General features: G+C 45.8%; 2 protein-coding genes and 1 long non-coding RNA gene across 6 annotated transcripts in view; 1 reads left to right on the top strand and 2 right to left on the bottom strand.

The window, feature by feature from the left end:
* The window catches only part of lgr5 (leucine rich repeat containing G protein-coupled receptor 5), a 39,964-nt gene extending 28,606 nt beyond the window's left edge, over positions 1–11,358 (bottom strand). For 2 of the 4 annotated variants that reach the window (XM_023952227.1, XM_023952228.1), the window contains exon 1: positions 10,966–11,358. In XM_023952227.1, coding sequence (XP_023807995.1) covers positions 10,966–11,210 — 245 coding nt within the window. In that variant the 5' untranslated portion in view covers positions 11,211–11,358. Of the gene's footprint in view, positions 1–26; positions 756–10,965 lie in introns of those variants that run through there. The other 2 variants (XM_023952226.1, XM_023952229.1) reach the window with 2 other exon arrangements.
* A 4,676-nt stretch (positions 11,359–16,034) lies between these two features.
* rab21 (RAB21, member RAS oncogene family) lies at positions 16,035–24,157 on the top strand. The gene is made up of 7 exons (XM_004083247.4): positions 16,035–16,489; positions 20,234–20,293; positions 20,364–20,471; positions 20,564–20,627; positions 22,033–22,087; positions 22,154–22,242; positions 23,208–24,157. The coding sequence occupies exons 1-7, from the start codon at positions 16,343–16,345 to the stop codon at positions 23,345–23,347; spliced, it is 663 nt and encodes a 220-aa protein (XP_004083295.1). The 5' UTR covers positions 16,035–16,342; the 3' UTR covers positions 23,348–24,157.
* LOC110017596 lies at positions 17,893–26,061 on the bottom strand. The gene is made up of 2 exons (XR_002293030.1): positions 24,910–26,061; positions 17,893–18,963 (listed from the first exon to the last, which is right to left on the bottom strand). It is a non-coding gene; the product is annotated as an uncharacterized LOC110017596 (long non-coding RNA).
* Between the last annotated feature and the right edge of the window lie 65 nt (positions 26,062–26,126).

Raw genomic sequence — 26,126 nt, 5'->3', positions numbered from 1 at the left:
AGATCATGATGCTCAGCAGCACAAACCTTCATAAGAAACCTAAACAGAGTCATTTAGTCATGACCGCTGGAACGCCGAGGGCTTTCAACCGACATCTCGACAGACAGTTGAACGCGCGACACACAGAAAAGTCCTAACAAACACAGAGGGAGCCCCAAACGCCGCTCAGCTCCTCACACCTGAGTGGGAAACAAGACGAATGAAGGATTCTGGAAATGCAGGAAACAGAAAGGAGCTCCTCTGCAGCTTCAGATGAATGCTTTCAGAGTGTTGGATGGGGAACAGAAGGAACCTTAACTGCCTGATGCCGGCAGGGTGGCGGTCTGATCATCATGGTGGCAGTCGGACATGACCTCACTGAGGTTTGTTTGTTCCGTTCAGCACCTCCGTGTGCCGCTCCAGCAGCTGCCGTGAACACAGTTGGCTTTCCCGAGTCAAAACAGGCCGACGCCAGCGCTTCAGAGGCGTCTTCCTTCCTTTCTTCTCTTATCTGCGCCTCCTCCTGCGCTGCGAGTGATCGTATCGACGGGTCGCGTCCCTCCATTCGGGAGGCCCGAAAGCAGCCGCAGACGGGCCGTGTCTGTGCTTCACGCACACACCGAGGGCGTGTCGCAGGTTGAATGCGCCGCTTGTTAAGGAACTTTGTCGACACTCCATAAAGCCTGTAAATGTGCAGCTTTACAACGGCGTCCGCGGCGCGTTCCGCCGACACACTGGGGGTTTGTTGGGACTCGTTCTGGCAGAATGCTCCTCCACGCCGAGGGAACCAACGCCGTTCCAGCTGATTGGCTTTTACAGCAACATAAAAATATGGTTACAGGGAGCGAGCGGAGCGTTTGCACACACTGAGCTGTTCATTAGCCAGACTGAGGCCTCTGTGAGGAAGCCGCGCTTCACCCGGACATCAACACAAACACACACCAATAAATGACTTTCAGACAAGCGGGACTGTGTTGCCGTTCCGCCACAAACGTCACACGGAGAAAAACCCGACAGGCGGCGAGACGGACGATTCAAACAGAGAAGAAGCAAAACACGCAAAAGCAAAGAAACTCGTCATGTTTAACAACAAACGTTCTGATGTTGTTTCTGATTATACGTTCACACCGGCCACGGGGCGTTTAAGAACGCGCAATTTTCAAATGGTTGGCACTTCGGTGAATAAAAGGGGCGCCGCATTCAAGCGCCAGCACCAAATCAGGATGCAGAACACAGTGCACTGTAAAAATGTTTATAAAGCAAAATTACAGTAAAACAAAATAAATTGTTAAGTATTTTTCATGTTCATTTTCTGATAGCAGGAATTCAATATTTCATCTTTTTCCCTTTGATTGGATTTCCTTTCTGAACATCCTGCGTTTTCTAAAGTTAAGGTTTGGGTTTTTTAGACAGACGCAGCAAACGACTGCATCATGAGGGCGCTTCACAATAATAAAAAGAAATCAGATTACAATGATGGAAATAACCTCACATCACATGACTTCATCCTGTATGAGGTCAGCTGTTTCCCTCTGTTATCTTCTGCAGGTTCACACTTGATTTCACAGATAAAACCTTTTTTCTTGCCCAAATAAAACTTATGCCAAGCTTGTTAAATCACGTTTTTATTGTAGTCAGAATATATTATTAGCGTGTAAAATGCTTGTGTATGAGAACTGAGCTGGAGGAAAAGGGTATTTTTTATATTTGATCAAATTTCTGTCAAATAGGAGGGTGTGGTTTGATTGACAGCTGGAAGCTCAACCCTCAGCTCCTAAATGAGAGCTTTTCCAGTAGATCGATGACAAGAAGACACAGGAACACCTCCACAGAAACGGAACAACTAGAAAACCCACACGGTCTTTTCTTCTAAAAGGACAAAAGAGTTTCTAACAGAAAACAAAGTGAGGTTTCTTGTTTTTTTTAGGAGATTTTCTTTACCGAGCAGGAGGGTCTAAGCAATCAACAATCAGCTATTGTGACCTGAATGAAGGGGGTTTCAACAATACAATGATTCATTCTACATTTTTAAGAGCTACAATGGTTCCTCGCTATAATGCAGTTCCCCTTTAGCAGTCTCTAAGATTTTTTAGTACAGCCCATTTTTTATAGTGCATTGTGTTTTAGTTTACTGCAATTTAGTTTTTGGTTGTAATTCCTGCGATAAACAACAGGAAACAGCGTTCCATGATGTCATAGCAGACAGGACCAGAAAAACAATTAAAAAATCAACCAAAACACACCATTTGGTCATGTGACCACAGTCTTTACACACAGCCACTGTGTGGGTGTTCAGAATGCGCTTTATAAGCACACATCACCAAGCTTCCACCACCGTGCTTCATGGTTTGTTTTGACCAATCACTGATCCAAAAAAAGAGTCTTTCTGATGGAGCAATTTTGCTCGGGGGTTCACTTACTTTCACTTTCATGTCTGCTCTTTTCTGTTTAGAAAACGAGAACAGATCATCTACTGAGGTTTCACTCGTTTACAGTTGCACTGTGAAAAACGTCTGGGTTCACAAACTTTTCTGTGAGATTCTAAGGAGCTGTCCTGTTTTTGATCATAGCCCTGATAAAGGAGGAGGTGCAAACTCTGAACAGTGAGAGTTTCTGAACCTGACGGATCTCAGACGGATGTTGGAACGCCGGCGGCTGCAGAAAGACAGAAAAACAGAGTGACAACAAGGCCTCTTTCTGTTTTTGTCCTCTTTCTCTCTTTCTTTATGCTTTTCTTTTGGTCTTGCAGGGAGGGCGGGTCGGCAGGGGGCCCAGAGGGGGCCAGGGGAGCCCCCCCATCAGTGTAATCAGTCTCTGCTGTCATCCTTTAAAAGGCTGAACATGCAAACAGGTGGTTCACCAGATTCTGAAGGGTTTCGCTGCAGCTTAAACTCGGCCATCATTTCTGTCCCAAACATCAGCAAGTCTTCCTTCAAGTCTAACAAAACCGGCTGAAAACGGGCTGGTAACAGGCTGGTAACAGGCTGGTAACGGGCTGGTAACAGGCTGGTAACGGGCTGGTAACAGGCTGGAAACGGGCTGGTAACAGGCTGGTAACAGGCTGGTAACAAGCTGGTAACAGGCTGGTAACAGGCTGGTAACGGGCTGGTAACGGGCTGGTAACAGGCTGGTAACAGGCTGGTAACGGGCTGGTAACAGGCTGGTAACAAGGTGGAAACGGTTGAAGCGTGTTAATCATAAACCAGATTCTGACACAAAAAAGCAGCTTCACAGTGTCACATATCGGCACAAAGCCGCTTTTCTCAGCTTTCAGATTCTGATGGAATTATTTATGCAAACAGTTAAGGAGTTACGGCAGCTTAAAGAGGGTTACAGGGTTCCTAATGTGTCAAAGACGGGTTCATAAATATATTTAGCTTTTTAGCTCAATCCTGTAACCATGACGACTGTACAGAAAGAGATTTTTTTATATTTAACCACAATCTTTTGACATCAAATTGAAAGATTCTGCATAAATAGAGCATGTCCTTTGATGGACAGCTGCGACCACCGTTTATCCATCCAGACTGAACCCACGGAGTATCGCCATCCCAGTCTGATTTCATCATTCAAATTCAACTTTATTCATAAATCACTTTTCCTGCAACAAAACAGCTCAAATTGCTTCACACAAATAAATAAATATGTTCAATTAATGTAAAAAAAGAAAAAAAAAACGGTTGAAATGACATTTAACTATCTCTGTAAAAGGACAAACGCAGACAGAACTTTCCGAGGAAAGCTTCCCGCTGATGAAACCTGGACCTGAGGAAGTGAAAGGTGTAAATCAGAGCTGCAGGATGTAAAAAGCCTGAACTGTAATCATAACAGAAAGACGTCAAACAGAACCGCAGCGTCTCCGCAGGACTCAAAGAGCAGCTTTTTCTGAACTCTGCTCTGTGCCTCCGTGAAGGAGAAGGTGCTTTTGTTTGTCCTCACAGTCGTTCAGCTCCTTCTCATCCATAATGGATGTTTTTTCAGCTGAAAGTTTAAAAAACGAGCCTCGGGCTGGAGGCTGCTGTGGTATCAGGCTCCATTGTCTGCCTGACCTTTCTCATAACCCCGCAGGAGCGCGCCTTTACCTGCGCTGTCAGGTTGAGCTGCCTGTGTGACGTCTGCTCATCCGTGGAGCCTAAAAGCTTCAGCTCCAAACATTCAGACGGATGGACTTCCTGTCATCCTGACAGGTGGGCGGAGTCAGAGAGGCACCAGGAAGTTCACCTTTCCTCACTCTTAAAGCCAACTGGACTGACATTCAACGAATCTGAAGGTCTTCGCCCTCATGACATCATGTCCACAGGAAAGTGTAGCATCAGATAAACGTCAGACAGTAACGACATAAAAAATGGTCAAAACTTCAGAGGTTTGTCAGAAACGACAACATTAAGACGTTCAAGCCATCGGCGCTTTGGAAAGGTTACAGTGAATTAGCCGACTGTTAGCTGGGATGAAGTCAGATCAACCAACAAAAGACTAGAAGTCAAGCAGGGAGGGGCTTCTTCTTTTTCTGCTGTTTCTAGTCCATAACCTCCACCTACAGTTGGAAGAGACTTGGTGCAAAATGCTGCAGTGCTGCAAATCTGGTGAAACTTGTTCTAGATGTTTTCTTTCACATCTCTCCTTAAATATATGAAAGACTTCTGGACGGACAAAAACAGCAATTAATTCCTCCTCCATGATCACAGTTGGCACTTCTGTGACTGAAAGGGGACGCCGTCCATACTTCACTACCAAATCCGAGTCCCTGATTGGTCAAAGCTTGACCTGGATGAACTTGTGTTCAGTGGCCACATGTTTTGTACGTAGAGCCCAAAAACAGTGGTTCTCTTATGTTCCCCTCAGAGTTGTGGTGATTCTGTTCAAGGTGGAGAATTCGTCCATTTGCTGATGACGCCTCATTGGTGGTGTCTAGAGGTAGAACCACAAGAACACACTCCAGAAACTTTGGATTCCCGTTAAACAAAAAACAGCAGCTGGACAGCATTACAACCAACTCACTCACCTTAGTGCACGGTGGTGAGTTCAAATCCACGGTCGAGTCATGCCAAAGATTATTAAAATGGGAGCCAAAGCCTCCCTGCTTGATATTCAGCATCACGGGGTTGGGGATTGGGGGCCTGTAAGAAGGTCTTTATGGTCCAGGTGAAGTTCTGACTTTAGGTGATGAGACCTAAAGACCCACTTTGTGACTGCGGAGAACACATTTCACACAACCAGGTGTGTGACCACTGCTGGGACTTTTCATGTAAATGTTCTTGTTGATGCAGGATTGCTTTAATGACTGTAGAGAAAGGCTGTAGACTGCAGCACAACGCTGCACCTTCTGCACCACATTCATATTTTTCCTCATTTATATGTGCATATATGTTCACGTTCCTCTGAAAATCCCAAAGCTTAGGTTCTATTGACCTTAATTTTGTTGGACTCAAAACAACTTTGGTTTTACCAGGAAATTGACCAATAAATGCACATGGAAGAGCTCCATGTCAGCTTCTAGAAGCCTCAGGCAGCAGGTTTTGTGTTTAATCTGGATCTTCTGCATGACCCCAGGGGTTCCTGCTGCTTTAGAAGAATCCAAAAAACTGTCTGGGAATAGAACATCTACTTGTTTTCCTCTTTCCTAAAGCATCTGTTAGTTTTTAGAGGAATTTTGTTTGTTTTCCTATGAAAGTAACTTTAGCTTGAAGAAAAAAAAAAGTCTTGTTTGTGTTTTCTTTCAGAATCAAACATTCTACATGAGGAACCAGAGAGAAGCAGGAGAACTGAAGCTGACGTTTCTATGATGCTTTCACACATAAACCTGGAGAGGCTCCATCACTTTGTCATTTGACTGCAAATGTCGTGGTCCAATATGGCTGCCAGAGGGGGCGTGGCCACAGGATCCTTCATATGCACATCGGTTCATTCATCACATTCAGGCTAAATGCATTCCTGTGCTGCTGCTGTCAGTCAGGGGGAGAAAGGAGACTTCCAGGCCCATTCAAGCTGCAGGCAGCTCTGCTTAGGCATGCAGCTCCAGCACACACACGCACACACGCACACACACACACACGTTGACAGATGGCAGCACTCAGACTGACGGCGGTCAGGCAGACGTAAAGTGACTCTCCCTGATGAGATCAATTTTCTCCAGAAAGTCTCCGGATGGGCTGACGATGTCGCCGTTTGATTCCCACCCATGATGGAGGAAGGAGCTGACTCCCCGTTTCTCTGCTTCCCTCTGAGAAGCTCCCAGACTGCAGAGGTAGAAGGTCACAGCTGGATCCCTTTCAAACGACGTTTAGCTCGTTGGTCTTCCAGCTTCAAAATGTCCCCTCCCACGCTGAGGGGGTCGCAGGTTTGATTCAAAGGATGGACTCCTGCTCTGCACCTCCACAGTCACAGCGTTTGAGTTGGACACAGTCTGTGGGGATGTGTTGACTCCTCCCATTAACGTTATATCTCATTAAAACATCTTCCAGCATTAAAGCCCCACCCTTACGGGTGTCAGAGTGTAGATTGTGTGGACGGCCGACGGGGGTCACTGAAAATGGTACGTTCCACTTTCATGGCGCCCCTTGAGGTGGTCGTACGGGCCTGAAGGGAACTGCAAGACACACCCGAAGATGTTGCTCTCTATGACCCTCCACGGACCCGACAACGCAAAAACCCGCAGAACCCGTACGAGTCAAAATTGAGTTTTTGTTTGTTTTTTGACAATTATTTTTGTTGCTGTTGTTACAGAAGCCAAATTTGATGTAAATGTTTGAGCTTTGGTGACATGAGGTTCTTCCAGAACCTGCAGGTTCTTCATGAGGAAACCGCAGCTCAGAGTTCTGAATCAAAAACCCAATCCTGGACTTGGATTACAGAGGATTTTTTTGGCTCCGCCCCCCTCCTCAATGATTCACTGTAGGTAACGTGTAACGCCGGCTTCCTGCCGGGCTCGCCATGTCAGAACACGGACCTTTGGGTTAACATTATGTTGGTTTGAGGCGTCTGTACTTTCACCTGCTCTTTCCATAAAAACAAAGAATCCCATAAACTCCACACTGCACCATGGCAATCGTGTGAGCCTTGCAGCCCGGTTCTGGTTCTGATACCATGCAGCTGCGGTTCTGTGAGGAACATCAAATTGATCAGCTGCAAATCCCATGTTTCCTGAAAAACACACTCCTGGATCAGCTGGAAAACTTCACGCTTTCACGAGGAGACGTTTGTTAAAAAGAAAGAAGAAGAAAAAAATCAAGCTGACACGTGCACGCTCACATGCACGCTCCACCCATATAAAGTCTTTGATGTGTTTCTGGATTCGATTCCTGATTGGAGCTTTAATAAAGACACAAAGAGCCTTTGATCGGCGTCTGTCTGTGTGTGTGTGTTCTTTCATGGGGAAACTGTAAAGAACACGCACACACACACACGCACGCTCACGTGCACACTCATGGCTGCCCTGAAAAGAAGTGAGTTTTCTTTAATGACGGTGAAATCTAAATCCTGAACATTGTGCAGCTTCAAGGCTGCAGCCAAGACAGGCAGGTTCCCCTGCACACACACACACGTGCACACACACACACGTGCACACACACACACACACCAACAGCCTCCATCCAATGACGTAATGCTGCGGCCGCAGTTGGGCCTGGCTGGCGTGGAGGCCGCTCACCTGCTGGGAGGTGACATGGATTTGAATTCATTCTACTGTCGCCTCTAACAGGATTTTACACTCCGGCCTCCAAACGGCCGGAACCAAACCCGCTCCAGAACCCCTCACATCCCGGCCACCGCAGAACCCGCCAGCCCCCGAACAACTTCACAAAGAGCTCCTGCAGCCATGTCTATTATGGGATGTCAGAAACAAACCACAGTAACCAGCTGAAATCCTAAAGATTTTGGGGTTTTTACGAAGTTCAGATCCAAGGTTTCAAACGGCAAATCCAGAAGTTAGGAGGCCTTTGGAAAAGTTCTTCAGAAACCTCCATAAGAAGACGTTTCTCCTCCATAAGATGTTTCTCCTCCATAAGAAGACGTTTCTCCTCCATAAGAAGACGTTTCTCCTCCATAAGAAGACGTTTCTCCTCCATAAGAAGACGTTTCTCCTTCATAAGAAGACATTTCTCCTCCATAAGACGTTTCTCCTCCATAAGATGTTTCTCCTCCATAAGAAGACGTTTCTCCTTCATAAGAAGACGTTTCTCCTTCATAAGAAGACATTTCTCCTTCATAAGAAGACATTTCTCCTTCATAAGAAGACCTTTCTCCTCCATAAGAAGACATTTCTCCTCCATAAGATGTTTCTCCTCCATAAGAAGACATTTCTCCTTCATAAGAAGACATTTCTCCTTCATAAGAAGACATTTCTCCTCCATAAGAAGACGTTTCTCCTCCATAAGAAGACGTTTCTCCTCCATAAGAAGACGTTTCTCCTTCATAAGAAGACATTTCTCCTTCATAAGAAGACATTTCTCCTTCATAAGAAGACCTTTCTCCTCCATAAGAAGACATTTCTCCTCCATAAGATGTTTCTCCTCCATAAGAAGACATTTCTCCTTCATAAGAAGACATTTCTCCTTCATAAGAAGACATTTCTCCTTCATAAGAAGACATTTCTCCTTCATAAGAAGACATTTTTCCTCCATAAGAAGACGTTTCTCCTCCATAAGAAGACGTTTCTCCTTCATAAGAAGACGTTTCTCCTCCATAAAGGCCCGTACACACCGGGACGAATATTCGCCAGGCGTTATTCGCCAGCGTTTTTCGCCACGTCTTTTGTGTTCACACCCAGGCGATTTTCGCTGACGATGAGTGGAGTGAACATGCAATTTCATTCCCTGACATTAGATGGCGCTTAGTGTAAAACAGAAATACTCCTGTACACAAGGTGGCGCTGCGCAACTTTACGATTCTTAAAGTCGCTTTTCGCTCAGAAGAAGAGAGCAAGTATTTACACGCTAGTCAGAATCATACAAAGAAAACATGAATATTTCAAGCACCAGTAGCTCCAACTGGTACTTGGTTCGGGGATATTTAAGAATGTCCGTCATTATTTCTTCGCGGCAGTGTAGACGCTACTTGGCGTCTAACTTCTTCGCTGGTATGTGTGCTCAGCAAGGCAGTTTTGTGTTTGAGCGCCCCCAAGTTGTGTTTTACTGTAACTTCAGAAGCTCCAGACACGTGTGCAAAAGCGCCATTCTCATTGGTCGAATAGATTTCGACGCGACGCGTCGAAAAAAAAAAACTAATCCGAGGCGGTTTTTTTTTTTGATGCTTTGACGCGTGGCGTTTTTTCGCGTCGGTGTGCACACTCTCATTGGTGCCCTTTGTTTAGTCACGAGGCGTTAAACGTCGGCGAAAATCGCCGGCGAAATTCGTCCCGGTGTGAACAGGCCTTAAGACGTTTCTCCTCCATGGGAAGTCTCCTATTGGGAGAACAGATGGACCTGATGGTCCCACTCTGATCAAAGCGCTCCCATTGGTCTTTTAATCCAGATGAGATCATTTTTAGCCCAAATCCACAAACCTGTGTCATTTTCTAGGACATTGTTTCTGGAGGACTTCATCAATTAAGTGCAGAGTGAGCCTGTATTCATTTCCCATCATCCCCTCGTTGACATGCTCTCCCACTAGCTTACAGCCCCTCACACCCCCAAGCTATCATCAGCGGAACGACAAACATGGCGAGCAACATTGGAGCTATCCAACTGTCCGGTTCTGATCCAGATTCCAGCAAACAAAGACGTTCATGGATCCATTTGTCTGCACATTCACAACAATTTGAAGAAAGAAATACTCAGAAATTTCGTTTTTCTCTTAGTTTTCTTTCAGAAAATGCCACCAGAACATGTTCAAAAGACCTTTTCCTTTGGAGCAGCTCATGGAAACGTTGACCTAAAGCCAGAACTTCAGCTGGACCACAAAGAACTTCTCCCAGTCCTGAAGCAGACACTACAGGGAGCCTTCCTTCTGACGGTCTCACAGGTGAGAAAACTCACCTGTGAGACTTTGAAGTTTGAAGCTTCACTGGTTCAGAAAAACAGATTATTACCAAATAATGTAAGAAAGCAGAAGTTTAATCTGCGCTAATCGCTCCTTGTTAGAAATGTGGGTTCATCTGGACGCCACCTGGTTACATCCTCCTCATCCTCTTCATCTGTCTGATGAAGAGGATGGTGACTGCGTCTGATGGAACAGCGTCTGATGGAACAGCTGTCCGTCTAATTAACATCAATCTCTCAGGTGGTTTCTAACCTGCAGGAGGTGCTACGCTGAGAACCTGAACCTGAGAAGAATAATCTTTTTTTTTTATCTCAGGAACCTTCACCTCTGGCCTCAGAGTCTCCTCCGGCTGGGGAGGCAGCTCTACGTCCTTTAGGTCTACGTCACTTTTTCTGTCAGTTGTTTATTGCGTTTAATGAATATTTGTTACGGTGTCCTGGAGGCCATCGAAAGGCGCCTTCATATCAAATGGATTGTTTTCATTATGAAGCCTAATTTTCTTTTTCTTTTCACCAATGAAGGAAGAATTCTTTGAAGAACCTCCCAGCCGGGTTTGAGACCTGTTCAGAGTCTGAATCTGGTTTCAGTTCAGCTCCAGTCCAGAGAAACCCGTTAAATCGGAATCAGGGCCCTTAAGCCTGACAGGAGGTGAAGGTTCAAGGCCCCTGGAGCTTAAATAGTGTCCAGAAGGTTTTCTAGAAAGGTTTGAACCTGCAAGAAGTCCAAACAGAACCTCTGGAGCGCTCAGGAGCCCGGACCTCCTGGGTTCTGGTGGGTTTCTCTCCAGGAAAAAAAACACCTCTGAGAGGATTGCAGGAGGTTTTAGGGAGCAGCTCCCCCAGGAGGTCCTGCCGCTCAGCGACCTTCACCTCCGAGGCCCTCAGGCCGCGTGCGCCTGAGGACAGGTGCTTGGACTCTCACATCTGTGCACGTGCCCGCACGCACGCGCCACACTGCAGAGCGAGAGCAACAGGTTTGTGATACTGAAGCGGCGCGCGTGCGTTGACTTACAGGTAGGATGTGAAGACGCTCAGGTCGCTCGGAACCGCGCGGAGCTCCAGGTCCGAGCAGTCCACGCGGAGCAGCAGCCCGTCCAGCTCGCACCGACAGCGGCCCGGGCAGCTGGCCCGTCCCGCCTCGGCGTCCCCGGAACCGTCCACGCGGACTCCCGCGGCCGCGCCGCCCGGCCCCTCGGAGCCCCGCAGCCCGGCCGGGAGGAGCACGAGCGCCGCAAACAGAGCGTGGAACCCCCGCATGTCCGGAACGCGCTCCGGTTCGCCAACTGTGTTCTGGTCGGGGTTCGGAGGAGCAGGTCTGCACGCGGAGAGCTGTGGAGGCTCGCGCGTGGCTCTCTCCAGTCTGCAGCCGCGTGGAAACCCCGCGCGCTTATATACAGTCAGCCCGCGCGCTCAGGGGGATGAACACGCGTCCCCGCGGACACATTTCAGGATCAATTCTGACATTTTTATTGATCACATTCTGTTCAATCACAAAAACGTGAACCATTTTAAAAGTAAAAACTTCAATAAATAAATAGTTTAAAATATGATCAAGTATCTCAAAGTGTCTTTTTCCACTTTGTCACTTTATACTTTAGTTCTTTATTATAGGTATGTTTTAAAAACAAGATAGGAAAACTACCAGCTTTCATTATAACAATTAAAAAACTGAATGATTGACCTCAATGTGTTTTATGGACATTTTGTTAACTATAACTTTAATCTATTAAAAACATTCTTTATTGATTTTTTAGATTACTTTTCGTGTTTACATGTTTTTGTGACTCTTTGGCTTCAGGTTGTTTATTAAAGCTTTTCCTCATCTTCTGCAGCTCATCCTCCCTCCTTTAACAGGTAAACTACACCTGGTTGGAGGGTGGAGTCAGTCAGCACCTCCACCTTTATCTTCAAGATGTGCCTGATTTGATTTGGTTTTGGTGTTTTTAACACGTTCTTGTGGCATTTTTCTGATGATGGAGGACATTTATAAAGAACATTGAGCTCAAAATGCACATTTCTGAATATTTACTTATTCAAATTGTTGTGAATCAGGAGCAGATAAAAAAATAAATTAGTTACGTAGAAAATATGCTGGGCGGGGCCACCAGCTTCCAGCTCCGCCCCTTTCTGATCATCCACTGTCAGAGAAACAGATCCATGAACATCTTTTTATTTCCTGCTCTGAGCTGGAATCTGGATCCAAATCGATGCAGCATCTGCTTCCTGAAATGCTGACACACCATGACAAGCAGGAACATGGGACGCCTTTTCCTCCTTCCTCTTCATCCGTTCACAATGAGGGAGCTGATTTTCCCCGGCAGTGTGTAGAAGATCAGAACCAGGAAGAGCGTCAAGATGAGGATGATGAGCAGAGCGATGATGTACTTCTTATAATTCTTGCAGATCTTGGATAGATCTGATGTTGTTGCACCGCTAATGTTAGCTTGGGGGCTGTAAGCTAGCGGGAGAGAGTGTAGACAAAGGGATGATGGGATATCAGTGCAGGCTTACTTCTGCACCAACATTCCCGCCCACAACTCAGGGGTGAATTTCTGGTGAACTCCCGTCGCTCTGCAGATTAATAGACCTCTGGGAACATTTTGACACAGATGATCGTGGTGGGACTCTGAGTGAATTAAACATCATTTTGTTTGGGTGAAGTGAAGATGTTTGAGGTTTTGCAGACAGACATTTAAGAAATAAAACATTTAAATTATTTGTATCACTTTACATAAATATTTAATTTGTTTTTGCTTTGATGACTTCAAAGCAGCAATTAATGAATGAAAACTGTCTGAGAGGACAAGAACGCTTTAACACAAATAAAGTTTACTGTGAAATATAAATGTGGTCAAATAAATTCTGAATTGGACTTTAAACCAAAAACCAATAACAGAAAAATAACAAAAGTGCCAAATATTTTGATAGAACTGAGAGATCATCAAAGGTTTAGCAATTTTACTGCCTCCAAAATGAAAACCAAATGCAAAGTTTGAAAAATAAGATTTTCTGAAGTACACATTTTATGAAATCCAACGTGACGTTGTCAAAGGGGCGTGGCTCTGCCAACACCTTTGTCGTGAACTGACAGGGGCGTGGAGCAGCACTGCTGCCATCTGGTGGTAGAATATGTAACTGCTTTTTCTGCCTGCATGTACTTCCTGCTCCTGCCAACAGGGCTGGCAACCCTATTTTACCCGTTGACACTGTAGCTTTAGCGGTTGACGTCTTTCGCATTATCGTAACTTTTTAACCTTTTAACGAAATTCCAGAAAGTGTAGAAAAGCAGTTTCACCCTGAAATGCACCACTTTACTGCAGAGAAGCGTTTTTGCAATCACCGTCAACCAGATGTTTCATTTTTATTTTTTATTTATACATCTTTGCCAACAGTCCGGAGCCAATGAATAGACAAGTCCAACCACTAAATTCACAAAAATGTCAAATTATTTAAGTCTGCATTCATAACACATCTAATAAAACAGAGAGGTGTATTATTTCAATTTTTCATGAACCGTTCATGTAAAAAGGGAAGATTTAAAAGTTTTAGAATGAAGACAGCAGGACATAAAAGCATTCGCCAAAATAAAAAAAAAGACAAACTGTTCCAAATTTAACTGTGGACATGTCTGTCTTAATGGAAGAAGTCTGTGGTTAGTTTGATCCCAGTTTTTCTTTTCTTCATTTTTAGCTTTTTCATCGTTTGTTCATTAGAATCATTCTTTTGTTTTTGTTGGTGTAACAGGTTTTGAAGAAAAAGTCTTCATGGATGCAGATTAGATTTGTAAACCAATGACAGAGAGAGTTAAAGGAGCAGCAGGAAGTCACAAAGGGGGGAGGACAGGCCGAGCCCAGGTTAATGATCAGCTGCGCCGCCTGTGAAGGAGTTTGTGATAAAAGACAGTGAGGCTTTATATTAGAGAAACGGGTGTTGAGGGTGGGGTGAGGGGGGGCAGGTAAAGGCGAGATATGCAGATGGTTATCTCTCACACACGCACGGAGGGAGGCAACACGTAAGACACAGAACACGCGTGTTTGGCTTTAAAGGAGCGGATCGGCTGAAAGTCTTTCATGTCTGGAGCATTTATCTGAAGAATCATGAAATGAAAGACATGAAGGCGATTTCAGACGTGGTTCTGCACAAATCCCCCAAAGCAGCTACAGTCACCCATAAAAACACACAGTTCCAGTAAATGCCTTTGAAACCACAACCACAGAGTGACCGGATTGTTAATTTAAACAATTTATGCCGGTTTTGAGATGAGACCAAACTTGTGGTGGCAAGCAGGAGTCAAAGGATACGTTCAATAAATAGTAAAACAAAGTTTTAGCTCATTAAGATCTGAACTTGTTTACATCTCCGGTTTTTGCAACATTGAATTTAATCTAATTTAGCATCACCAAAAGGAAAAAAACACAGCAGAAAATGTTACATAAGTGCCTATTAATTCAGGCATGAAGGGGTTAAAGTGAACTTTCACTTATATTAAACTGATTTTTTGTCGCTCTTTAAAGGATTTCCTTCTTTTATTATATAATTACCGATATTTTAGTTATTTCTTCAAAGGTTTTTTAGTTTTTTCAAATTTATTCTGTCTTTTTTTAAATCTCTTTTAAAGCTATTTTGAAATGTATAACTCATTTTTCTAAACTGCATCATTTGTTGGTTTATTCATGAAGAGAAACCGGAAACTCTACTATATAGATTTAATTCAAATAACTTTAATTCCACATTAAACACAGTTTTTGTGCTAAATTGCATTCATCCAACATTTCGTAAAAATCTATTCTAATTATCTTAAATTAGGTCAAACAAAACAGCACAATAACGGTTATCTGTCAAAAGTAAGTTAACTTTGCTGAAACTGACTTGAAGGTTTTGGTCACAAATCTGATTGACTTTTAACTTTTCAAGTTTCTATTCTGGTGCAGCGCTGACCTCTAGCGGCGGAGCGGCTTTACTGCAGCCTGTTTTCTGAAGAATTCTTTTTATTTGGTTAATTGTTTCAGTTTTGCTGCAGTTATGGCAACTCTACGCTTAAAATGAACAAAAAATTCAAAAATGAGGAACAAACCCGTTAACATTCACTAATGCCTTGTTTATCTGTTTACATTTTTATTGATGATTTCCGTCCTTCTGAAAATATTCCCTTTATTTAATGTTGCAGATCTTTTTTCGTACTCTTTTAAAAAATATTATATGTAGATTATTTCTCTCTTTTACAGATCAAACAAAATGGGAGGGGTCAGGAAGAAAATCCTTTGTTTCTGCGAGCGAATATTCTTGGAGAATTCACTCACGCGCCGCTCTTTGCTTCCGCGCGCTCTTTACTGGAAAAGCTCGAGGCTGTTTGTTGTTCGACGTGACGTCGTTCGCTGACGCAGTTCGTCATGTGTCATAGCAGAGATATTACCGCTGAAAGGAGCTCTCACTCTGCCGTTTTATCAAAGTTTTTTCAAATAATCCCCCCTCCCCCCTTACATATTGACTTTTAAAGCTGGTAATTGATCCCCTGACGCTCTAACTAATGGTCAGTTAAAAAAAACGCCTTTTGCTTCAAAGTGATACATATTGGAACTTTGTTTAAAATGTTCTCCACAGTCTGACCTCACAAAGGGTGGGCGGCCGTGGTGCAGCGATAGGAACGGTCGACCCATGATCGGGTTCGATTCCCGCCTTGTACGCCTATGTGTCGAAGTGTCCTTGGGCAAGACACTGAACCACACCTTGCCTCTGGTGGGAGGTTGGCACCAGTGTTCGGCAGCGGAGTGTGTGAATGTGTGTGTGTGTAAATGTGTGTGACTGTATGAATGGGTCTGTGACTGTGAAGCGCTTTGGGCCTTTTAGGTAGAAGAGCACCATATGAGTATACACCATTTACAAAGTGAAAAACTAATCTTATGATCTCTAAGTGTGTTTTGTGGTCTAATGTAATGTGAATAATACTTATTTGTTCCATTTGGAGATCGATTGTGAAGCTTTATTCATTTTACCTCCATGAGGAAAGCATTGGAACTGTTTTCGTTCTGTTGTTTGATGATGAGCAGATAAAAGAACAAACTCATCACGCAAATACACGATCTTTGGTTAAGCTAGACGGCTAGCAGCTAGCATAGAGACGCCATTAGTTGGTGAAAGAACGGTTTCGCATCAGATTGGAAACGGAGCTGGTTCCGGTTTAAGACCCGGTTTTCTCTCGGTCGTGGACGGTATCTCAGAACAGTTCGGGTCATTTGGGCTGTCGAGGAGTTATTCTCGTGTTTTTAGCTTTTTTTTTTAAAAAACTCGGAAGCCGATGTAAGCTCCACTTGAACGTTTAGCATTAGCAGCGTTAGCTTGGAAACGCCTGTTTTGATCCATTCGGAGGATTTTCGGAACAAAGTTCGGCCATGTCATCCGCGGGAGCGGCCGGAACCAGCAACAGAACCTACTCTTTCAAAGTGGTGTTGCTCGGGGAGGGCTGCGTGGGGAAAACGTCGCTGGTGCTTCGGTACTGCGAGAACAAATTCAACGACAAACACATCACAACGCTGCAGGTAAGAACCGCCGCGCGGTCCCGACGCACCGGACCGACCTGTGTTTGTTTGTGTGGGGGAAACGGGTCAAACGGGGAGGGCGGGGGGTTCGCCCGTGAGGGGTGTTTGTGTGGCTGTCATCGCGGTGGGTACGCTTGTTTCTCACTTTAACTTATCCCGGAAGTACTGAACTCATTCCAATCGGGGGGCGGAACCGCGGCTGATAACGGAGCGGCCCGCCGGACCGGGGCCACGGAGGGATCACGTGTCTGTGGGAGATGTTCACGGTCCAGGAAAGTGCCCGGTTCCGACCCTCTGAATCCGGCTTATGATCCGGAGCGACCCTGTAACGAAAACAAACATCTGACCTCAAAGGGCTCCGGTAAACAGCCCCCCCCCCCCCCCCCCCGACTGGACAGTCAGCTGATTCTGTTGTGATTTCTCAATTTGACATGTTGATACCGACATGTCTGAACTAAAGGAGCTGGAGTTCTGTGTTCATATACAAACACGATATATATCCGGTACCGTAGTGAATTAAAACGTTATGTGTGTGTGTGTGTGTGTGTGTGTGTGTGTGTGTGCGTGTAAAATCCACGATTCCTGACCAATTTCCAGCTGTGTTTCTAGAGAACAGCAGTGGTTTAAGTCCAGGACCCTGTGGAACTCCACATTTTAGACCTAATGATCTCTCTCTGTGGTTTGTTCTTTTAAACGTGAACATTAGTCTGTGCAAATGCACATGTTTAAGTAATCTGATTACAGTCTGCTCTCTTGAGTAATCTGCTTCCTGATGATCATGAAGGAAGTCCTGCTTTCTGAATAGACTTTAGAACCCGCGTTCTCCAGGGACCCGTTGAACCTGCTCACTGATCCGTTCGGTTCTTCGTCAGAACCCGCTCGCTTAACAGACAGACAGACTTAGGAGGGCTTTGGGTTCAGTTTTTGGGCTTCTTTGGATCCAGAGGAGCAGTTCTCTGGTGTGTTTTGCATAAATAAACAGGCATAAAGAGACAGAAGCCTCTTTTTCTAAATAGTTTATCCGTTATGACAGAGGTTCAGACGACTTCCTTTCAAAATTCAAGACTCTTTGTCACATAGGATCATAGTGCAGTAGATCTAGTAGTATTTGGTGTGACATCAGCTATAAAAATACTTCATTTGGAGCATCTCAGCCGGAAATGAGTAAATCTAATGAACTCAAATTGTATCAGAGCTTATTAAGTGACCCTTACTGATAATTTGTTCAAAAATATCAAATCTGCCTTATAATCTGGTTATTTACTGATTGCTAATTGATTTGTGGTAAACTGTCCTTCAGCTGTTTGAGTTAGTTCACTTTTACATTACTACTTACTTACCTTTTACTGCAGAGTATTAAACCAATGGAGCCAAGAGGCTCTGGAGATGAAGAGGCTTCGATCTGGAGCAGCAGCTCGTCTTCATCACTGAAGGACGGCTGGATTTTTATCAGGAACAGGAGCTGATAACGGAGTCAGGCAGGAAACTCTGAACATGAACAAAGTGTTGACTAAGAAGTAGATTAAAAACTCTTGGGTACAATTCTGTGTAGACTGGGATGCTGCATTTGCCAGGTTGTCATGGAAACGCTGTCAAATGCATTTCAGGTGTGTCAAAGATTGCGTGACGGGCAGAGACGTTCATGTCTGAATGTCAAACTAAATGGTCAAAACCTCACAGCGGCCTCACAGCGTCAGCACAGTGTTGCCATGGTAACCCGTAGGACAAACCTCCTGTTCAGTTCTACAGGATTCGGTGGCATCACAGATCAGCTGTTTCTCATTTTCATTTGACTTCAGAGGTTTACTGATAGAGACCAGAAGATGGCTTTGATCCGAGGAGCAGACAGAGCTAAAGCGCCGAGTCATGCTGAGATCAGAACGACCCAAACATGACGGAGCAGAAAAAGATCCTTTGTCTCCTCCCTGCAGACGAGCAGGAGTCCTCCTGGTTCTCTTCACCTTCCCTAAGATAACACGTGAACCAAGCAGCTCCTGTTCCCGGTGTTCTCCGCGTTCTCCGCGTTCCCGGTGTTCTCCGGGTTCCCGGTGTTCTCCGGGTTCCCGGTGTTCTCCGGGTTCCCGGTGTTCTCCGTGTTTCTGATGCTCTGACACAAACAGAAGAAAGCAGACTTCATTTTCTGGATAATTCTTCCAAATAACATCAACAGGTGATCTGTACTGGGTTACTGCTGGAAGGAAACGTTTCCATATCATCGTCATTTAATCCCAGAAAGGAACTTTAGCCTAAAATGCAGCTGTTTTTTTCTAAAGATGGAACGAGAACGACGGATCTTTTGATTTGATATAAAAACCGACACCTGAAAGAAATCCGTAAAAGCAGCAACAGGAGTTGTTCTCATCAGGATCGTGTCTGAGTGAAGGCCAGGAGTTACTTAACAGGAAGAGCCGGCAGGTGTCGTCATGGAGGCGGAGTTTCAGGCCCTGCGGTCTGGTTCCTTCCACATTAGTTTACTGAAAGAGTCACAGATGAAAACGACGTGTTTAACATGTTCTGAGGGCCGTTTCTGATGCTAGAAGACAGTTTTTGATGATTTCCTGCTGCTCTGCAGAAACTAGGTCCTAGAAAACCACACAAGTTTTTGATTTTGGCTAAAAGCGGCTTCATCAGAATTTGGAGACCACTGAGAACGACAGCAGATCAGAAGATGATGGAGGTGGAATATTTACCTTTTGTCCAGCGAAGAATCACAACAGCGTCTTTCAGCATTTCTACCTAAAGAGGTTTATTTAATAATCTGGATAAACTACAATCGCTTCGAACGGCAGATTTTTAATCAGGACGTTTCAAAAGTTTGAACAAACAGATGTTTGATGCTGCTGAACCTCTGAAATCTGCTGGTCTGTCGCTCCTTCAGGTCCACTTCCTGTTTGGACTCATGTCTGTTTGTATGTTTACTCATCAATACTTTAAGCAACAGAAACCCTTTTTCTGGGTGGGGGTGGTGGACTTGAGCGCTGTCCGCCGGTCACATGGTTCGCCGGCCTCCTCATCCTCGCGGCTGCAGGCCTTCCTCGCTCACATGAGCTCTGCTGCTGTCTCTGGCCTGCAGAGGAGCAGGAGTCACATCTTCTGGTCAGAGGACGGCGCCGACATGAGCTCAGGCGTGGAGGAGCGGTTCATAGCACAGAGATGTCTGAGCGTGAGCTCTGTGAACGAGCGGCGGGGTCGTCACGAGACCGCCTGCTGCTGCGTTCACGTGCCACCAGGCTCAGCCCAGGCTGTGGTGGAGCGGTTAGACCAGAAGGTCGCAGAGTGTTTCCTCAAACGTCTGTCCTGTGGAGTTCCACAGGACAGACGTCTTCTCCCAATTCTTTTTTTAAATTCATATCCCAACTTGTTTTGATCTTTCTCATTCAGAGGATCTTCAGGTTTGCATGGAGCTTCTCCAGCTTAGCTTTAAGTAAATTCCTAGTTTCTTTTATCTTCTAAATCTCTGGTGAGCGTCCCCTTCATTCACAGGAAACACAAACAAAACATTGTAGTTGTGCTCTGACTCAACCTTCAGTCGTCAAATCTCCTCACAGCTTCACACCGTTTCAGGTTTTCTGGTTTCTGCGTGGCCGAACGCGTCCTTCCTGCCGCTAATCGCTCACAGGTTGAAGTGACTCATTCTGTCAGGCCGACCTCACAGAAACTCCTGCAGGATGTAAAACAAAGGTCATAGTTGAAACTTTGGTCCTGAGGTCGTCATGGTAACCGTGCCCTTCTCTTCCTCTGCAGGCGTCCTTCCTCACAAAGAAGCTCAACATCACAGGAAAGAGGGTAAACCTGGCCATCTGGGTAAGTCCGTCTGCTGCGCGTGTCGGCGCGATGCGTTTGGGGCTCCCGGTAATCTGAGTGTGGTGTGCAGGACACGGCCGGTCAGGAGCGCTTCCACGCGTTAGGTCCCATCTACTACAGAGACTCCAACGGAGCCGTGCTAGTGTACGACGTCACAGACGAAGACTCCTTCCAGAAGGTATCCGCCCATTTGACCACCAACAGACGCTGAGATGACTGAGCGCAGCGTCAGGCGGGAAGAGGAAGTGAAAGCCTGAATTTGTGTTGCAGGTGAAGAACTGGGTCAAAGAGCTGAGGAAAATGTTGGGGAACGACATCTGTTTATGTATAGTTGGTGAGTCGGATTTTGCTCTTTCAGCTTTTCCGTCAGTTTGAAAACTGAGAAGCAGCTGAGGTCTCCTCCCACCAGCGCTTTCACGGCGGCGGCGGTGCCCTCACAGCCGCGTCCACGAATCCGTGCCTTTTCTCCCAGAGATGCTGCTGAGTCACCACAAAATCCAGCACGTCTTCATGCAGCAGAACCTGATCTGAAGGGAGTTTCAGTTCTGATCTTCGTCTGCTCGCTGAGACTCGGCCTGAAAGGGACTAAGCCCCGCCCCCTGCGTTAGTTCAAATCTAAACTAAATTTGGATGCATCTATTGACTGGAGTCTTTGGTTCTTTTGTCCTTCATCGCGTCATCTCTCGTTCCGTGCAACACCGCGGTCCACCGTCAGGACTCTGTTCTGCGCTCGGTTCTGCCGGTTCCACGATGGAGATCCCATCAGCGTCGGATGGCTTCACGCCTTCCCAGTGCTCTTTTCAATGTGATGATGCCGTTTTTAGCCAAAATGAAAAACCTGTGCCGTTTCTAGGACGTAGTTCCTGCAGAGCGGCAGGAGTTCATTCAAACCGCTGGTTGGTGTGGAGTTAGCCCGCCCCCATTCCCCTCCCCTTTGCTGTCAGCTCGGAGCAGGAAGGTTGTGACCCCGCCCACCGTATTTTCTGTATGTCTGCTCCTGATTCACTGCGATTTGAATAAAGAAAAACTCAGAAATGGAGTTTTCAACTCAATTTAGCTCATCAGAAAAACGCCACAAGAACCGTTAAGACCCTCAGAACCCGGGTTTCATGGGAATGGGTCTTTAAGACTCCTCAGATGACTCGTCTTGCGTCTGCCGGATCAATCAAGGCAGTTTTGTTTCCTCGTTTGTTGGCAGGAGGCGGCGTCTTTTGGAGGAAGAAAGCCGGGTTTGTGCGGCGCTCGCCGCTAGGCTTCATGAGCGGAGCTCTGACCCTGCTTGTCAGGAGGTTCTGAGCCAGACGTCCGGGTCGGTGCTGGACTTTGGAGCGTAAACACGGCTGCTCAGCAGCTGAAAAACAATCTCCTGCCTGTAAACCCGGTCCACGCCACAGAAACACGGCAGAATCGCTCTGATGAACGAGGAAGACATCCAACCAGCTTTGATGAGGACCGTCCTCCTGTCATATCAGGAAATGCAGATTTCAGTGAGAATCAAAGGAGCTTCTGTCTCCGTAGTCGTCACACTTCATCTCTTTAAATAAAGAGACAAACCCGACGTTGTTGGAGTTCAAAAGCATCCAGCCGTGTCGCTGAGCAAACTGCTTCCTCTCATTTAGCCGGAACCGGAAGATAAAGTCGCAAAAGTTCGACTGAAGCGTCTGACAGAGATGGAGGAGCTTAAAGTCTGAACTTTCCATGGTTTGGTGACATCATGCAGATGTTCTCTCTGTCCTCAGGTAATAAAATCGATTTGGACAAAGACAGACATGTTTCTGTGGAGGACGCTGAGAGGTGAGGAGCTGCTGCTGACTGACTGACTGACTGACTGACTGACTGACTCTCTGTTCTTTTGTGCAGCTATGCAGAGTCGGTGGGAGCCAAACACTACCACACATCAGCCAAGCTAAACAAAGGCATTGAGGAGCTCTTCCTGGATCTCTGTAAAAGTAAGCCCCGCCCACAGGCCTCCTCCATGTTTGAGGAACTTCAAACGCTTCCACTGCAGCCAGAGGAGACAGAAACGGGTCTGAAACAGGTTCCATCCAAGAAAAGCTTTTTACAATCAAGGATTGGTGGGAAAATGTCGCCCCCTGGTGGAAATGAAGGTGAAACCTTCAAAAGGTTTTTATCCTCCTGTTAAATACAAATAGAAAAACTGTTAAAACCTGAAACAGGAAGTACTTCAACAGAGAAATAAACAGCCGTTACTCAGTCCTTCTATTGGTCAGAACAACCGTTCTGGGTCTGATACATTTTGAAAACATCTTCTTGATGATCCACATTTTTCTGTTATTCAAGTTATAAACTGACCAATCAGGTGCCTCAATAAAAGTAGGTGGAGCCTGCTGGCCCCCACGTCCAAAATGATTGACAGATTTTGTGTTGCCCGCTGTCAAGTCATAGGGGTGTGGCCTTCCAACAAGCTTACTCCTGATAGGCCAGAGTGGTTGCCATAGAAGCGATGACTCAAACCGACTCGGACCAATCGCTGCTTCCTGATGACGTCCGGCTCCAACATGATGGTGCGACTGAACTGCCCTCATTTGGTTGGAGCTGGAAGTAAACCATTTTCTGTGGATGGTTCCGGTTCCGGTCCGATTCTCAGACCCAGTTAACGGTTCAGGGTCATGACATGAACCTGCTCCAGTACTGCTCTGTTGTTGTGCTTCCAGATGAAAACAGATTTTTTGACGTTTCCTTTAGTCCGGCAGTGAAGGCCTCACGTGACTTCAAAAGAGTTTATAAACCAAACTTTTCAGGAAACGTTCTTGAATTCTCTGCTTTTTCTGATTTCTACGACAAATCCCGCCAGACGGAGTTTGTGGAAGCAGCGATAAAGTGTTGACGCTCCGTGATGGGAGTGGAATGAAGTGTGGTTTCTCTTTCAGTCCAACTGCTCCTCTGTTTTCAGGAATGATGGAGACCGCTCATGCGGAGGAGAGGGCAAAGGGCAACGGGGCCAGCCAATCAGCAGCAACAAGGCGGGGCGTACAGATCGTCGACGACGAGCCCCAAGCCACGCCTGCCGGAGGATGCTGCTCCTCCGGCTAACACACTCTCACGTGCACGCTCGTCCTCTGTCCTACATGCTTACAGGCATAAATCCATGCATTTATCATCGTCTGTTGTCCGGTTGATCCGCTTGAAACTAATCTGGCTCTGCCACTAAGGAGCATGGGAAATCATATTTAAGTTTGTTCATCTCTGTCCCTCCGAAATAAAAGCTACAGAAGTCGTCCTGATCAAAGCGAGTGGTGCTTTCACAGCCTTTCTGTTCAGCCAACGTCAGGGAGAAAACCGCTGCTCCACCTGCTGGACCGGAGCAGAAAGAGGAAGTTTGTTTCTTCCCAGCGCCCTGACTGCAGGCTGTAACCCACGTCCCGCTCACGGAGGGGCGTGGAGGTCAGAGGACACCGCCGTCACAGGCTAATCGCTGAAGCAGCCATAAAACGCCTCACAGGAGCGGCCGGAGGCAGATCGGCTCATCGCTTTACGACGTCGGCATGTAGTCAGGCGGGCCAGGACTCTACTGAGCATGCTCTGTGGCTGACCTGAGGAGGCGTCCTCTGCAGACGGAGGTCAGTCAGGTCAGTCCTCGGGAGGGCGAAGCCAAGAAACCAGCGGAAACACCATCTGACACCAAAATAAGAGCAGCAAAACCTCACTCCTACATATTTTAAATCAAGCTCCTTTCAGTCAAAGCTGTGGGAGAATCTTTAAGCAGAGATTATGTTAGAAATCCACTTCATGTTGTAATCGTGGGATGTTTATGGGGTGAAGGTCTGTGGTCAGACTCGTTCACGGCTGTGATTAGCTTTCCTTCTACCTGTTTGACTATTAAATGTTGATGATTGACTCGGAGTTTCACAGTTTTTGTGCTTCCACACAGAACCAGGAAGGTTCTTTAAGCCGCGTCGCCCTGAGAGCTTTATGTTTGCAAATATCTGCTCATCAGCGCCACCTTCCTGTCAGGTTAGACGTGCTTTTAATCAGAAAGACAGGAAAAACAAATTAACAGCAGAAAACATGAAGGTAAAACCTCAAATGTGAATTTTTCACATCAGAGGTTTATTTTGAAGGAGGGATTCTGGGAAATCCTCTGTTTTGGTCTCAGACAGGAGATGTTCAGAAGCTCAGTCAGGAGGGGGAGGAGCTCCCAGCTGATGGCGAGCGCCTGTAGGAGGTAGAATGGGTCCGTTTCTTCACATTCTCTGTTCTGAGACAGGAAGTGGAAGCAATTTGATGAACTCACAGCTGTCATTTCCGCTTGGTTTGCAAAACATGGAAGTTTGAAAAAGTAAAGAACAGTCAAACTGTTGGTGAAGCTGGACTTTAATCTGCATCCAGAAAAAAAGATCTCAACTAAACTTGACCTGAATTTCTAATGTTGATAATAAAGAAACTCTTTTGATTTCACTTCTTTCCTGAATTTATGTCAACACTTTATAACGGTAGTTGATTTCAGAAACAATTTCCTAAAAAAACAACTTCATGAGTGCATTAACGGATCTGTCCAGAGGAGGGCGCCACGGTGCAACGTCCTGAAATTAGCACCAAATGGAGGAACTTTGGAAAAGTGATTTCATCAACACGTTAGATCAGATTCCACTCACTGGCTGAAGCAGGAAGAAGCTCAGCTGCTGCAGGAACAACCGCCATCAACGGCTCTTCAGCCTCCAGCAGAGGAAGAGGATGGTGGAGTGGACGCCTCCTCAGGTTCATCCTGCAGCTACAAAACCCAGAGAGGGTGGAACCCTGGAGCAGCAGAAGAAGAGTCTGCAGAGCTGTGAGGATCAGCAAAGCTCCTATGGAGACAGAAGAGGAAGAGCAGAGTTTGGCTTCGCCTTCAAAGGGAAGCTGAAGATCCAGGAAGTGAGCAGAGCCTGGAAGCTGAAGGAACGCTCCGCTTCACTTTGACCCTTTTTAGATCTGTAAAGCAGCAGAGACAGACGGAGCTTCATCACATGATCTCCATCTCTGTCTGTAACCCTCTTCACTAAAGCTTCAATCTTCATCTCCGTAAAGCCTTTTCATCTGAAAGAAATGTGATCAGAGTGCTGCATGGAAGGGAAAAAAGAAGAAGAATGACGAACAAACACAGAACCGTCGCCTGAGGAACAAAAACTACAGAAGGAACCACATTTTTAATAAAAAGGAAAGTAAAAAAAACCCACCTAACTTTCAAAAACTACATCTCATTTTTTGTCCGGATTTCAGCAAAATAAAATCCTTTTCCCCTCATTAATGACAGCTAGAAACGGAATGAGGTTCCTAAATGTCGGTGGTTTGAATCCCAAAGCGCTCCTCCTGCAGGAACCAGAACTCAGTTTTGAGATTTTCTGCCACAATAAAAGCCTCTTCTGTGTTCCAGAGTTTGATTGGTCAACGCCACAAACAAACGAAGCTGTCAGACAGAAACAGGAAAGGAAGAACGTTACGAAGCGGATCCAAAAGGTCTTCAGCTGTCAGATCCATGATGAACACCGACTTTCTGAGGCTGGAGGAGGAGGAGGAGGAAGAGGAGGAGTAGGAGTTGACCCTCCAACAGGAGAGCAGGAGTGATGCAGAGGAGGCCCTTTGGGAGACAAATCCAGATAAAAACCCAACAAGGAGAAAACTGAAGGAAACTCTGACAGCCTGACCTCTAACCCTGAGGCCCCCCAGTATCACGACCCCCACTGTCCTTCAAAACCTACTGGTCCCTGTTTTCTCGCCTGTAGTTCATCATCATCCCCCTAGGGGCAGTAGAAGGGCTTTTTCTGCTTCCAGGAAATCTCAAAAACACTTTTGGGAAACATTCTGCTAATTTTCAAAATTTTATGGTGGGAAT

This window comes from Oryzias latipes, chromosome 23 (genome assembly GCF_002234675.1).
Source record: "Oryzias latipes chromosome 23, ASM223467v1".
Lineage (NCBI taxonomy): Eukaryota > Metazoa > Chordata > Actinopteri > Beloniformes > Adrianichthyidae > Oryzias > Oryzias latipes.
Note: the sequence above shows the minus strand (reverse complement) of the source record. Positions and strands in the feature narration are given on the sequence as shown.

Coding starts and splice junctions, on each gene's coding strand:
- rab21 (XM_004083247.4), top strand. CDS start 16,343: ATGTCATCCGCGGGAGCGGCCGGAACCAGCAACAGAACCTACTCTTTC. Junction 16,490..20,233: donor AACACATCACAACGCTGCAG/GTAAGAACCGCC, acceptor CTTCCTCTGCAG/GCGTCCTTCCTCACAAAGAA. Junction 22,243..23,207: donor CTTCCTGGATCTCTGTAAAA/GTAAGCCCCGCC, acceptor CTCTGTTTTCAG/GAATGATGGAGACCGCTCAT.